The following is a 16342-nucleotide window of genomic DNA, read 5'->3' as shown; positions in this document are numbered from 1 at the left end:
AATCGCAACCGGCTATAAACTCCTAAATTACAGTTATACATGTATCTTTTTTAAATTCAAACCATGAAAAAAGATTTCTTTACCATTTTCATATTCATAGTCAACTTCTGCTACCCTTAAGTCGGTTCGGCAGAGATTGATCAAACGGCGACACTTTATTCCCTTGACGCTATATATACTGCCCAACATCCCTCTCCCAGGATCGTTTATTTCGCGCTCATCTCTCTCTCTCTCTCTCTCTCTCTCACTCTCACTCTCCTAGATCTTCAAATGGCGTCGACAACAAAACACGAACGTTCCGAACAACGCGAACTGGTGGCGAAGAAGGCAAAGGTTGACGATGAGGCTCCGGAATCAAAGCCCGCAGAGCGCGTGGTGCTCAACCCTGCCGACTGCAACTTAGGTATTTGCTGCTCGTAATTTTATTTTTATTTTTTTCCATTTCTTTCTTTAGGGTTTATCATTAAAATTTAATTTTGTTCTATAGGTGTAATTCTCTCAAGTTTCCATATCTTTTGGCAGAATTCGCTAAAAAAAAAATTCGTATATGTTTTCTAAATAGGGTTTAGGAATCTAGAAATTAAGGAATTTTAAAATTCTTATTATATAAAAGTTTCTAGGAATAATCTTGAAAAGATTAGTACATTGGTACATGTTAATGATTTATGATGTATGATACAATTAAATTTAAACGATTAGACAAGAAAAAAAGTGAGAAAGATATGAAAGTTAGTGATAGGTATGTTACTACAATAAATGAGGATTGGTCCAGGAGCGTCCAGAATTAGATCGGAGAATGTTGATTATTGTGTGGCATAGATATTTCTCACTATGTTCTAAAAGGAGCAAGATGTTATAGAATGAGAAAAGATTAGGAGCCAAAGAGCAAAGAATAATTTCTGGTGTGCATTATTGTTCTTTGCTTGGATGTGAAGGGCCACTTTTATATGGGTATTGTTCTTTCCAGTTAACTTGCATGAGTTTGCAATGTAGTGAAACTTTGACTCAATCTTGTTGTTCTCCTGAAGTGACAAAAAAAATCAAGAAGTATCAAAGGAAGGGACAAGATGGGGATGCATTTTTTAGCCTTTTATTGCTTCCACACCAAAATGGACTCCACCTAAATATCTAAATTGTTCAATTGTGTGTAGAACAGTTCCAAAGTCAGTTTTAGTTATTTTTGTCTGAATGCTGATGTGAATTGCTACCCTTTCTCCAGATTTCAATATTGAAGGCAATGGTCTTCAAGGATCTGCACTTCATGAGCAGGGGTTTGCTTATTGCTGGTCTGGTGCTCGGGCCAATGTTGGAATAACACGAGGGAAATACTGTTTTGGTTGCAAAATAATTTCAATGCAGCCAGTTGATATGGAGGACACTGCCCCTGACCAGCAGCATGTTTGCCGTTTAGGCATTTCTAGAGGGGATGACAATGTGGGGAACCTGGGGGAAACTCAACACAGCTTTGGGTTTGGGGGCACTGGAAAATTTTCAAGTGCGGGCAAATTTTTGGATTACGGTGAAATGTTCGGGATTGGTGATACAATTGTCTGTGCTGTTAATCTTGAAGATAAACCGTTGGCTTCGATTGGTTTCTCCAAGAATGGTAAATGGTTGGGTATTGCAAAGAAAATTGACGCTGGTCCTAGTGGTCTGGGAGTGGTGGACTCTCCAACGAGAAAATTACAATGGGAATCGGCCCTCTATCCCCATGTTTTGTTGAAAAATGTTGTGGTCGAGTTGCAATTTAGTGTTGAAGAGGGACTTGTTCCTGAAGAAGATTATAAGCCTTGGGCTTCTGCTGTTGAAGATGGAAGTGCAATAATGGGCCCCTCTATTCCTAAGCCAGGGGATTGTGAATTGATGATGATGGTTGGATTGCCTGCGTCAGGCAAGAGTACTTGGGCAGAAAAATGGATGAAGGAGCATCCTGAGAAGCGTTACGTTTTGCTTGGGACAAACCTAGCTCTGGATCAAATGAAGGTTTATGTTTTATTCCTTTTATTTTTTTTCCTTTTCTTTTTGACTTTTCAATGGCCCTTCTAGTCTTGCTTGAAAGAAACCTAGTCCTGTATAAAATAAAGGTTTATGTTTTGTTCCTCTTTTCTTTTTCTTTTTTGGCCTTTCCTGTGGATCTGGCTAGTTTTGATTGGGACAAACCTAGTTCTGAATAAAATGAAGGGTTATGTTTTGTTCCCTTTTTTTTTTAATGGTTTTGTTCTTGCCTTTCCAAGGGCTCCAGCTAGATACACTGATAGTGCTGTTAATTTTGCTGCTAAATATTCTCTTAACTTTTTGCCTAATAAAGGCGAATCTTTGTACAGGTTCCGGGGTTACAGCGTAAGCACAATTATGGTGAACGATTTGATCGTCTAATGGATAAGGCAACTGGGATTTTTAATACCCTTTTATCGCGGGCGGCCAATAGACCTCACAACTACATAATTGATCAGACAAATGTTTACAAGAATGCACGTAAACGTAAACTGAAACCATTTGCATTCTTTCGGAAGGTAACTACCAATCCTTGATAAATTTTTTGTTGGAAGGTTTTTTAACGGGAGGACTCATAATGTTCATTTCATCTTTATGAATGCCTTAGTTACTTTTATTTTTTCAGATTGCTGTAGTGGTGTTTCCGAGGCCAGAAGAGCTGAAGGTTCGTTCTGCTAAGAGATTCAAAGAAATGGGAAAGGAGGTACCAGCTGATGCAGTAAATGAAATGTTAGGTATCTTACAACATTAGCTTGCTCACATCTTTAAATAGTTATATTGCTCCACTTTGTTTCCCCCATTTGTTGTTTCTTTCCCTCCTCATGATTTGTTAATTTATTTTCTTCTGAATGATGTGTTTGGCAGCTAATTTTGTTTTGCCCAAGAGCAAGGATATGCCTGGAACGGATGAGTATTTTGATCAGGTAATTATCTACCAACTTGGATCCTTATGTTTCTGTTCATTGTAATATTGCTAATGCTTTGGAATCCTTAAGGTTATCTTTGCAGAACTCAATCGAGCAGAGTCTCAGAGACATTTGGATGAGATGAAGCATGCTCTTGCATCTGCATCCAATTTGAACTCAAATAACTCTTCAACTTATTCTGGGAAAAGTCCTGTCCAGTCATTTACTGGGTTTTCACCCCAAAATCAGGGAGCTTCAGCAGGTTTTTTCTCTCACCTTATCTGAGTTTGAAATTAAGATCCGACTCTTTTTTATATTATGTGGAGATGATACTGACAATGTTTCACACTTCAGTCGCTGGAGGACATTGGCGAAGCTCTTATTCGCCACCCAGTCCATGTAATTATCAAGGTCCCAACCAAGTAAGTTGAAGTGTTTCGTTCATCCTCTGAGTTTTGAGCAATGGTCCATAAAAAATGATTTATCAGCGGACTGGAGGTTCCTATTGGCTAGTTAAAGTTCTAATTGTTTTGCCATTTCTAAGTTTTTTATAACCTATCTTGGGTAAGTGACTTAACGAATCTGCTTAAATTAATAGGTGAATTCAGCATATGAGAGGGCTGGACTACATGGAAGCAGAGGATCAGATGCTGAAGCATATCAAGGCAATCAATATCCTGCTGTGAATTCAGCATATGAGAGGGCTGGACTACATGGAAGCAGAGGATCAGATGCTGAAGCATATCATGGCAATCAATATCCTGCTGTATCTTGGGTAGCTGCCCCTCCCAAAACTTATTCAAGCTACGAGAATTCTTTTCCTAGAGATGATACTGTTTACTCGAGTTATGGTGGCATTCCTAGTGGTGGTGCTGCCCCTTACTGCGGTTTTGGAGCGAGTGGCCCCTACGGCAGACCTAACACTGAAGCCATGAATAACATTCTTGGTGACGCTTCTTACCCATACAGTAGTAGCATGGTTGAACCCTCTCCAGTTGGAAGTGCAAGTACAATGCCATTCAGCACTCAAGCGTTCACATTTGGTAGGTACTTTAAGGACATGAGAGGTCCTGGCGCTGATCTTCAGGGCCCAAGACCCCCCACATATTTGTCCACGCCTCAAGCGTTTGCATTTGGTAGGTACTTTAATTAATTATATTGTTGTTGGAGGCAATTTGCTAGTAATTAATATTTAACCATGCTAGTAATGTTTTAACTATCAGCCACATTATTGTTCTGCCTTTCAGGTTCACCTTATGGAACTCCGATTCCAAGACCTCCTCCATGTGGAAATCTTCCCAGCCATATGCAGTATTATGGAGGATATGCCCCTCCCCGTCCATGAATGATACTACTACTAACTTCTGTACAGATTTGCTGGCTGTTCCTTGAAGTTTTGGACCATCCGTTAAAGGTGATTAAGTTGATATTTCAGTTTGTGGAATTGCCGAATCTTAACTAGGGGGTACATGATACGATTGCAACTGAAGGCTTGCCTTTTTGAAAAGGTTGTACATGATAATGCTAGGATGACCTTTTTTTTGGTGGTCCCTTTCTTATCTTTCGGATGTATAGCATTATAAGTTCTAAACGAGGAACCATTTTGAAATCCTGGGAGTGATGGTTACTTTTGGGTTTCTTGTTCCCGTTCTCTGATTTGCTGCGTTATTTATGTTTGAGAAATGCTATACACGACACGTTTATCTCACTTTACTGATGTGATATTGTCAATCAGTTTTTGATCAACCATTGTTTCAAAAAAATAATAATCAAGAATTAATTGGTAGTCACGTTAGCAAGGTGTGATAAAAGTGATGTATATCAAATGGCATTAGGTTGGATTAATAGGTTGGAGGTTCAATTTGCTACTTACTCGGGCTTGAGGTTTTGTTCGGTCCGAGTTTCTTTCACTTGGTTGCTATGAACAAAAATGTCCATTAATCCTCTTGAGAATGTGACATCGTATCCGTGAACAGTATATAGTGCAAAAACAAAGACCTTTTTTTTAAAAAAATCAAGAAAACATTAACAAATAACTTAAAACCCAAAACTCTCTTAAAAACACTGAATTTTCACATTTATGTTGTATCATAACAAGTTTTCAAACCAACCAGAAAAAGCGTCCCCTAAAAACACATATTTCTTTTTCCAAAAAAAAAAAAAAAAAAAAAAAACCCCTTTTCAAAAAGTATCCCGGAAAATGCAATAACAAATTAACATTACCTCTCTTTCTTCTTGTTTCTTTTTCCGTAACGAACAACACAAACAAACCAGGAGAGAAAAACCAACTATAAAGGAACAAAACAAGGAAAAAGAAGCTTAAGGAAATTCAAATCACTAATTGGGATAACCGAGGAAGAGATCAAATGAGAATGCTCACTAGCAAGATCATGCGCATTGACATTGCCATGAACTTTTCGAACCAAAAACAAAAAATTCAAAAGCTGGCTAACTACTGATATGAAAAGGTCCAGTTGTCAATAGAGTTGATGGAAGCCACGGAAGGCATGGATAACATTTTGCGAATGGCTTTGAATAATAATATATATTGTTTAAACCCTCTTTCATAGCTTTTTATTAAACGGCAAGTAAAGCTGCCCTAACCTCAACCCAGTGAGATCTCCCGGGCAAAAGTTTTGTGTCCAAGCAAAAAGAAAAAACTTTTTCTTTTTGGTATTGTGTAAATCACGCCTATGAATGATCAAGATTGGTTCAGGCGAAGTGATTGAATGAAGCTAGCTTTCTAGCCACGTCATGTTGGTTAGTTATAGTAGATGATAGCATGCGCCAACTGGCAGCCGACATTTGACAGCAGTTGCTCATTTAGAGCTATGTTTATCAAGAGTTTTTTGAAAATTCTTTTTTCCTTTAGCACTTTCTTATAATAATATTTTCAGAAAAATTAATATTTACTTATTTTTTTAGGCCTAGAAGTAGAAGTGACTTGTTACTCACAAAAAATAAAAAAAAATATATATATATATATATAGGTGGACACACAACAACCTCAATAGAAGAAATTAATGAGAAAGCTGCACGGTCATTTAAATAAATTCGAGGTGGCCGTGTAGTATAGATTTTTGTGAAGCCACCATTTCTCCTTTGTTGGGGTGGTTATGCGAAGATCTCTTTATTTTATTTTATTTTATGAGAAATAAGCTAATTAACCTCTACACCTGAAAAAAAAAATGAATATGATTTATCAAAATAAGTTTTGTTCTTTGAAAACACTAAACACTAAAAGGTTTATCAAACTTTTCAACTTTAGACCCATTGAAAACACTTCGCAATCGATTTCCATCACATTAAAAACTCTCTTCAAATCAAAACACTTTTCAAAATACTTATAGAAACACTTATAAAATTTGGGCTTATATTTGCTTGGACAGTGGTGGAGAAAATTGGGTGCATTTTTCTGAAAGTTTTGCAACCTTTGTCTTCTCAAGCAAATGAAGCTTTGAACCCAATTGGCTTGGCTTATACCTAATGCAATTGTCTATGTGCTGGAAGAAGTTGTAACTTGTAAGCTAACCCAATGTATTTGGCATCCAAGGGGCCCAAACCCATGTGATCGGCCTCCCGTAAAGTTATGTTCTTCATCACCATTTTTAACATTTTATGGCTTTGAACACTGAACTGATCGCCTACATTCTCTGTCTGCCACACCCAACAAGGCAACAATGTCTATCAAACGCTGTCTCTAAAGAATCGCTTCCTTTCAAGAAGCAGTTATATATATATATATATATTCTGCATCAAACAAATTAAAGAATTACAAACAATTTATAGTCACTAATATGAAGGATGGTAACGTACGCAAAAGAAGTGTAATTAATGCTTTCTCTCTATCTCTTTTTTCTGTTTTTTGGGAGCCAAATAAAAATATGATAATCTTATCAGGATAAAATGGTTCTCTGCTTTAGCCCATACACGTACGTTTAAAAGCTTATGGAGGTCCCTACGGTTGAATTCATTGTTCTTTCCTATCCAATCATAACTCTGCATAATTTACTTGAAAGTGAAGCTAGGATTTAGTGGTAGACCACCCAAAGTTTCAAATTATTATGGCAGAGAGAGAGAGAGAGAGAGAGAGAGAGAGAGAGAGTCTACTGCTCTTATATCAATATATACCAAACCAACCCGGAAGTTCGAGAACTGAAAAAGATATTTCTTTTAGCTCAGCTCTTTATAATTGATTACCTTTTCAAAATGCCTTCCCGGGGCACCCGCGCCATAACTTTTCAGGGCAAGTGAATGGTGAGCATAATAAAACGTCATATCATATGTTAGGCTTTTTTCGATTCATAGCTCACATCATTTTTGGACCATAGACAGCATATGGTAAACCCGATATTGTTTCAAGATATTTTAATTCAGCCTATACATTACTCCTTTCGAGATTCAGCCACAAAATTGCAATCTATTCGATCTCATGCTCTGACGTTGGGTAGAGCTTTAGCTTTAAAAACCGGCTTAAAAAGGAATAGTATCTAAAAACTTATATACATAAGATTAAGATTATACTTGAACCATATAAAACACTTAGATCGAAAGATTAGTACCCGAATGAGATAATGATATTGTTTCTTATTGGAACAAGCTAGGCTTGCAATAGGAGGGGGCCGGGAACTGGTATGGCATGCCCCAATTAATTAATGCCCCTCCATTCTCACCTTAATTTGTCAATTAACTTGCCCACCAAAAGCCCACATGGACCAGCAATGCTTCACAAATATTGGTCTTGATGAATAATGGAAGTGATTTCAACATCAAAGTGACAGTACCACCTATGTTGGCCTGCCAACATATATATTGATGTGGTCCATGTGTAAACATTTGCATGCACTAGTCATGTGCTGAACAGCTTAAGGAATAGCTCCTAAAATTCCCAAATAAAGTGCTTAATTATCCAATGACTTGTTAATAATGCTCCAGTACTGCTAATTAATTGTACAAGCCGCCTGTCTTAAGTATTTGTTTCAACTTTATTTTATTCTTAGGAATCTTATCATAACACTTTAATGCAACCAAGGAATTCTTAATATATATGCTGGATAGAAAATAAACTGAAGATGAAGATTGAATTGTATTAGGGAGACCGAGACTTTGGAAAGTCTTTCAATGACACCAAAATGTACATTAACATGTTGGGATACCACTTAACCCAAAACCTTAAACATATGGGTTTGAGCTCAACTATGTTAAAAAAATAAACAACATTTACTCTCGGGAATGATGACATAACAATTTTCACTTTATCTAATCCCTAAAGATATATGTCGGTGACACGTTAAATAATCGCCCTAGCTAGCAGTATTTACATGGAAATTGAGTAATCAAGCTATTAGATCACAAAAGATCTTTTCCACATGAAACTACACAACCTCATCAATCCCCAAATTAATGGCCATTCATACTATCAACGTGGTAAATCACATCTCATTGGTACCAATGCTATATATATCATATTGGGTAAGGAGCCCCTCCTCCCACCCCATGTACGAAATGACAGACTTTTTCTCTTAAACTCTCTTTTTAGCTTTTTCTTATAAAAAGAGCTTTGCTGACTTAAGTATCAGAGGTTTTCCGCCGGCCCCTCCATCGGCCCAGCGCCACCCCGATAGCCTTTTCTTTATTTTGCAGATAATCCATTGCCGGTTCGGCCGTCCAAAAGTCTATATTAACATTGTATAGTTTATAAGATTGAGCGTGCGAATAATCAGAAAACTTTTGGTTCTAAGTAAATGATTGCTTCGATTACGTTTAGTCTACTGAAAACATGAGGGGATTCGCAAAGATTTTCAGAAAGCCTTTCAAATTCAACAAAGTCCCCACGTTACATTTCACTGAAAAGGCAGATTGATGCCTGTGACTAATGAAAAGAAAGATGACCCATGCAAACGACCTTTATGCTAAAGTGAATGAGAGAAATGGAGATACAATTCTAACAAAGTTGATAATTAACACCGATTATGCCCACGGAACTAATTAATATATATATATAATCACCCTCTCTAACATTGTTTAGACCTTCAACCTAAGTTACTGCATTACAACTAGAACCCTTCTGCATGGCATATATTATGTGCTTTGACAGGAACAGCCGACAGGGAAACCTTCTTAGTTTCTTAAGGCCTTTGAGTACACATAAAGAAAAGGACATCACTGTTTTTTAAAGCTTACGACATTGAATTGTACACTCTCTTCGTATAGAAAGTGATTCCAATTGAAAAGTGAATAATTTGGTCATAACAATCACATTGAGTGCCAGCAAGGTTCCTCTCTGATGCACTAGCTAGATCATGAGATGACACCCAAAAAGTTAAGTCTTATATTGAGCAGGTGATTTGCTCATACTGAGTTCTGAGGGGATATGATTATAAAGGTAACTGTTGGTACAGTTTCCGGTATGGTGTGAATCTGCACGTTCTTTTGATGTTCTTCACGTTTCTCAATAACTCTGCAAAACAACAAAACCTAGGGACCCTTCCGGGGGTCCCGCTCCGATGCCTAAGTTAGCTTATGTGAGAAAATAATGTTTTATGCATAAAATTGAGTCTTAGTTTATACCTGGGGTATGGGCCTATTTATAGGCATAGAGGTGGAGTCAAACCTGGATTAGGACTCCTGCTCCTTGTTGATCTAGAACTGCTGTCCGAGTTCTAATTGGACTTCAATCCTTTACTAGACTTCTAATTGGATATCTTCTTAGACTTCCAATTTGATATCTTCTTAGACTTCTGATCTGACATCTTCTTAGACTTCTGATCTGATATCTTCTTAGACCTCTGATATGATCATTATTCTTATCTGTTTGGACCTATTTGACTTTTGAATCTTCTCTTTGGATCGGGTTGAGTGGGATTTATCCCCAACAGTTACCCCCCAATTCCCTTATCCGAAGCTTGCTTGAATAATGGGAATTCCATGTCTAAGGAAACCCGATCTTTGTCTCCTTCTGAAAACCTGCTAACCTGCAAAACCCGAGGGTTAAATCTTACCCCCCAATTACCTTCTTGTTTTTCCTTAGGGTTTTCTCCCTGTATCTTGAAAAACCTGCAAAAGCCGCGGGTTAAATCCGACCCCCCGAGAAGTTTCTTCTTGCTCTCGGCTAGGACTGATCCGAGATGCTCCTTTCTCTCGGCTAGGACTGATCCGAGACTCTCCTTCTCGGCTAGGACTGATCCGAGAAGTTTTTTCTTGCTCTCGGCTAGGACTGATCCGAGAGGCTCCTTCTCGGCTAGGACTGATCCGAGAAGTTTTTCTTGCTCTCGGCTAGGACTGATCCGAGAGGCTCCTTCTCGGCTAGGACTGATCCGAGAAGTTGTTCTTGCTCTCGGCTAGGACTGATCCGAGAGGCTCCTTCTCGGCTAGGACTGATCCGAGAAGTTTTTCTTCTTGATCTCGGCTAGGACTGATCCGAGACGACCCCCCTTTCTTCTTGATCTCGGCTAGGACTGATCCGAGACTCTCGGCTAGGACTGATCCGAGAGTTTTTGCCTGCAAAAGAAACAACATCAACGGGTTCCTGGTCCCTAGACCGGGAACACTCCGATGCTTAAGTCAGCTTTATTCATTTATTCTGAAAATACTTATTCCCAAAATCTGGGGAATTTTCTGTCTAGTCTGAATTAAAAATAAAAGTCTAGTTCTTTGCAAATATAAATAATAAAAAATAAAAGCAAGCCTGAAATTCCCGAGAGTCCTTTTTATGGGATCACGGGCAGATACTGTTGTTGCCTCGGCTCTCTATGCTGTGGGCTTCTGCTTCTTCGGTCCTCTCTTCTTTCTATGTCATCTCGGGGAGCATTCTCTTGATGCCTTTCGTCTAGCTGAGGACGGTCTCGGGGATAGTAATCCCGTGGCTGTTGATCTCGGGGCTGATAGTCCTGATGATTCCGAGGCCTGTTATTTCCTTGATGGTTCCGTCGCTCTCCCAAGAACCGAACCAACTTGCCATTCTTTATGAATTCTTCTATTAACAACCTTAGGGTTACGCACCCCTCGGTGTAATGACCTGCTTGTTTATGGAAATCACAATACTTCCCTGCATTCCTATAAGGAGGATTACCTGGTATCTTTTGCGGTTCCCGAAACGCCGGATCTCTCTTGATCTCCATGAGGACTTCTGATATCTCGGCATTGAGAGGTGTAAAGTTGTAATCTTTGAACTTCTTTACCTGCCTCTGCTCTTCCCAATCAGCTTTCTTGAGTTCTTTCCTTTTCTTTTCTGGGGCTGTCTCTCGGGGTAGTCTAGAACTGGCCATAGACTTCAGCGTCTCTTCCTGATTGATGAATTCTTCTACCTTATCCATGAGGCCCTGCAAGGTACTCGGTTGCTTCCGGATCAACTTCTTCATCAAAGGCTCCTCGGGTGAAATTCCCTGATAAATGGCAGCAAAAATCATATCCTCGGTCGGATCTTCGACCGTAGCCTTCTCTCGGTTGAACCGAGCCATAAACTCCTTAAGACTCTCATTGCCCTGCTGGTGCAATGATAGCAAATATCCCGAAGGCTTCTTCCTTGTCCGGAAAGCCAAGAACTCTGTTAGGAATATCTTGGACAATTCCTTGAACTGATCAACAGAATTCGGGGGCAGCTTCCTGAACCAGTCTCGGGCATTCCCCGAAAGAGTAAGAGGGAAGGCCCGACATGCTACTTCATCGGGTGTCCCATGAAGGTCTAGATGAGCTTTGAAATTCTCTAGGTGATCCAAGGGATCTCTGTCTCCTGCATAACTTAGAATTTGGGGTACCTTAAACTTATCGGGAAGCTGATAGCCTGCCACCCGTCTGGTGAAGGGTGAGTCTGTACCCATTAGGAGCTTGTCCACCATTACGGATCTGCCTTTGTCCTTTCTTTCCATCTCCATGTCCGTGCACCTTCTCTCCAGCTCGGCAATAATTCTGCTCAGATCTCCTTGACGGTCATCCTCCCTCCGAGGATTAATGTTGCTATTGTGATCTTCTTCCTCACGCTCATCCCTGTTCATCTCGGGATTGGGCTGTCTCGTCCTCATGCGTAACAATTCTGCATTTAAGTCTTCAATCTGGGCTTCCAACGCTGCTATGCGATCTTGATCTCCACCCCCCGGGGGAGGGTTCGGTGGAGGCTGCAAATTATTCTGAATAGCCGGTTCCTGTGGGGCCACGGGCTGTCGATTGGTCTGGCTTCCGGAACGTGTGTTCATCACCATGCTGGATCTTCTTTTTCTTTTATGAGGAACGAATAATCGTTTCCCACAGACGGCGCCAAACTGTTGGTACAGTTTCCGGTATGGTGTGAATCTGCACGTTCTTTTGATGTTCTTCACGCTTCTCAATAACTCTGCAAAACAACAAAACCTAGGGACCCTTCCGGGGGTCCCGCTCCGATGCCTAAGTTAGCTTATGTGAGAAAATAATGTTTTATGCATAAAATTGAGTCTTAGTTTATACCTGGGGTATGGGCCTATTTATAGGCATAGAGGTGGAGTCAAACCTGGATTAGGACTCCTGCTCCTTGTTGATCTAGAACTGATGTCCGAGTTCTAATTGGACTTCAATCCTTTACTAGACTTCTAATTGGATATCTTCTTAGACTTCCAATCTGATATCTTCTTAGACTTCTGATCTGACATCTTCTTAGACTTCTGATCTGATATCTTCTTAGACCTCTGATATGATCATTATTCTTATCTGTTTGGACCTATTTGACTTTTGAATCTTCTCTTTGGATCGGGTTGAGTGGGATTTATCCCCAACAGTATCTATAGGGGTTATTGTTAAGTCCTACATTATTTTCTTACTAGGTAAGATTGAGTTAATTTTATGATCGATGTTAAGGAAGAAAATCTGAGCAAAGAAGGAAAGACGTTCACTCACCTATATACCACAAATCGACTGAGAAAGAAAACTCCAGCCATGAATTATAGCTATGACTTCCATGTATAGAATAATTACAGTTAATACCCACGAGACTATGTTTCCCAATTTTCTTGTATAAATACCCCACCATGTGATTTCAAACATCAAGAAAAATAAACAATTTGTACAAAGTTTTTCTTTATTTGGTTACTTTCTTCGTTTTCTATCTCTAAGTTTTAACATATACAGACAATTTGATAAGTTTTTTTTTGGAGTAATAGAGCATATGATTAACGCTTTTTATGAATCATTATAAATAATATCAGAACATGTCCAATCACATTGGTAATCATTTTGCATTAGTTGTTGTACTAAAGTATAGCACCTTTAATTTGATTGAGATATACTAGACATTTTATTAACGGTATAAGTTTAACTTTTTATAGAGGACTTGTTGAAAAATTTACATGGTCGATCGGTTGAAAAATAAAACCATAGCTAGGAAGTATATGAATGTAATGTAATCTAAGCACATGTGTGGTAAATTTTTTACAACACCTAAATCAAATCCTTCAAAATAAGGTAGTTGACCCTTTTGTGGTCGACCTCATGACACAGTACAATTTGGAACCTAGGAGTAGCCCCAATACCAAATTTCAACTTCTCCCTCATTATATCATCAAAAAGGTTGGTTTTAGGTCATCAAATTTGCACGACACAAACGTAGTACATATGGGTTTTTTGTTTTTTTGTTTTGGATTGTCATAAAATATATGAGGGTTTTCATTCATTAAAAGACGAATTTTCTTAAAATATTTGCATTTAATTAACTTCTAATATTATCCCTTTTGAATCTTTATTTTTTCCAAATGGGAATCCACTTTTTCCAAATATGATCTCACCTTGCTTTGCTCATCTAAAGACATTTTAGAAAACATATTATGTTTATTTCATTTCATTGAAATGTATATTATTTATAAACTTTTATTTATTTTAGAATTGAAGGAATAATTGAATGCCAATGTTAGATGTTTGAAAAGTTCAACCTAATTCATACACGAATACTCATTGAACTTATTTTGAAATTAATGCACCGTTTGTTTCGCAGTAAAATAGTTTCTGAAAAATAATTTCGGCATTTTCTGGTGTTTGGTGAGTTTGGAAATAATAGTCAACCAAAAAATGATTTCCGTTTAACAAAAAATATTTAGTAAATTTCAAGAAATGATCTACGCTTTTTAAAAGCGTAAATCATTTTCCTCGGACAACAGACGCAGTCGACTCTCTTTTAAACAACGCAATCGACCTTCACGCTCAAACAATCGACCATTGCCGAAATCCTGCAACCATCGCCGGATTCTGACAAGCTAGATTCTAATACTGGTCGAAATCCGGCCGGTGCCGAAATTTGGAAATTCTGCCAGAATCTGGCCACATCCGGCCACTATCGCCGGATTTCAACGATACTGTGCCAGATTTTAGCCAATCTTACCAAAACGGCCGAAATCTGGCTAGATTCCGGCCACTTTAAAAATAATTTTTTTAAAATAATCCAAATTTGTAAAATATATGATTATTGTTAGTCAATGTGTATATCTTAGTTAAACATAATTTTTTAGTTTTTTAGTTTTTTTTTTTTATATATTATTTTACATTAATATTTTTATGTCGCGAATAAAAATTGATTTTTATAAATAAATATGATTGAATGAAAATATAAAAAAACATTTGTGATTTTCTGTACGCGCTAAACACCAAAAAATATTTTCGACGAAAAACATTTTTTTAAAAAAATAACTTTTCAAAAAATATTTTACGACGAAAACTATTATAAGCCGAAACAAGCGGAGCATAAAGTAAAGTATAAGGCATATTCCTACTTCACGTTGTAGCTCTCCAATGCCACGTTGTGTTATTAAATTGTTTTGATACCAACTATAGTGATCAAGAAACAAATTTTAGCTAGATCCAATGTAGAATTAACTTTCTACGGGGTCGCAAAAATCACTGCAGTTGACGATAAGGACCAAATACTAATCCGAGGAGATTGGTCCTCAATCCTACTAGTTTTCAATAAAGACGGTTTCCCAAAGGAGAAAGTTGGAAACTTCGAATGAGCAATTTAATTGAACACTTGTACTTATCATGCATATACAAATTGAAATCCCAAGGGGGAGTGGGTTCTTGAATCGAAGAACCATCCAGCCTAACTAAATAGCCCAACTGAAAATCCTTACACCAAAAGAAAAGATGACAATTAAAAGACATAAAATAAGATGACGAATTATAATTTGAAAAACAAGAAAAAGATGATAAACCAGTGATCAAATGCATACATCTTTTAAGAATTATTATTTTGTAGATTTTGTGGGACAAACTGACAAAGGTCATCTCGGTAATTGCAGCATCCACCCCTCCTGCCCCTCTTGATATTCCATGCCTCTCACCCACGCACTCCAAAAGCCTCTAAAACACCCCCCTCATTTTTCAACACACTGGCCCTCTGAACGTCTCTCTCTTTCTTATGCCTCTTTATGTCCCATACCGTTCTAATCCTTTAGGAAGTGTCTCTAATGGGGTTTCATTTCTCACTCACAAATTTCTAATGAAAACATGTTTTTCTGAGAAAGTTCTATGGGAATTGAATTGGGTTTTTATTGCGGTAACCATGAAATCTTTTTCCCATGAACTGTCGTCAGTCTCCTCGAGCCCTATTTTCTCAACCGTTGTCTGTCTTTACGCTCTGATTCTCCTCTATTTCCCACACCTTTTCCTGAAAATTGTTTTCTCGCCGGTACTCAACGCAACTGGGATTCTGTTATTCGCTCTACTCAGACTCGGTGCGATTCAGAGATTGGAAAACGAAGTCAATGGAAACAAAGAAACAGAGGAAATCGATTCCCGTGAGCCCGGAAAACCCGACTTTCTCGATGAAGATTACAAGTGGGTCACGTCCCATTCCGAAACAGACTACGAAACCGAAACGGGTTTCGACCCGACGCCGTGCTTCGAGGGCTCGTTCGTGGAATGGGACGTGAGGGCACCATTGGAGGTCATATACGAAGAGTACGAAGGCGAAGAAACAGGGGATCCGAATCCGAATGAAATGGGTCCGGACCCGACTGAGAGGGAAGCGACCCGGAATGTAGGTATTGAGAGGTACCCCTCGCTGTCATTGTACTACCCGGAATCGGACTCGGAAGACTCGTCGGACGGCGACCTTGGCGACTTTCCAGCTGACGGAAAGTGGTACTCGCCGGAGGGCACGAGCTTCACGTGGAATGAGGAGGACAGAGAGGGTTTGATAGAGATTGCCTTGGATGGGAACGACAAGAGAGGTCTGGGTTTCCATGTAGAGGAGGAGAATTTGATTGAGATTGATATTTCTCCGACGAGACACGATGAATTACCCGGCGAGAAATTGATATTTGCCGGTGAGGTTAGGTTCAGTTAATGTGGATTAATAAAGGAATCAATTAGAGATAATGGGATTTTGGGCTTTCGGTTTTTGGATTTTTTTTCTTTTGACATCTGGTTTACCGTTGTGTAATAGACAATGTGGAGGTATAATTAAGCACTAAATCCAAAGATTTAAA

General features: G+C 38.7%; 2 protein-coding genes across 2 annotated transcripts; both read left to right on the top strand.

Annotated features, from left to right (window-relative positions):
• Positions 1–210: 210 nt before the first annotated feature.
• LOC133869636 (uncharacterized) lies at positions 211–4556 on the top strand. The gene is made up of 9 exons (XM_062306685.1): positions 211–403; positions 1220–1983; positions 2325–2513; positions 2621–2729; positions 2860–2918; positions 2991–3162; positions 3255–3322; positions 3499–4036; positions 4148–4556. Exons 1-9 carry the CDS (start codon positions 271–273, stop codon positions 4243–4245), a joined length of 2130 nt encoding a protein of 709 aa, XP_062162669.1. The 5' UTR covers positions 211–270; the 3' UTR covers positions 4246–4556.
• A 10668-nt stretch (positions 4557–15224) lies between these two features.
• LOC133869479 (uncharacterized) lies at positions 15225–16342 on the top strand. Its single transcript, XM_062306504.1, has one exon. The coding sequence runs from the start codon at positions 15271–15273 to the stop codon at positions 16198–16200; it is 930 nt and encodes a 309-aa protein (XP_062162488.1). The 5' UTR covers positions 15225–15270; the 3' UTR covers positions 16201–16342.

Source organism: Alnus glutinosa, chromosome 5 (assembly GCF_958979055.1).
Source record: "Alnus glutinosa chromosome 5, dhAlnGlut1.1, whole genome shotgun sequence".
NCBI lineage: Eukaryota > Viridiplantae > Streptophyta > Magnoliopsida > Fagales > Betulaceae > Alnus > Alnus glutinosa.
This window is presented reverse-complemented; position numbering and strand designations above follow the sequence as displayed.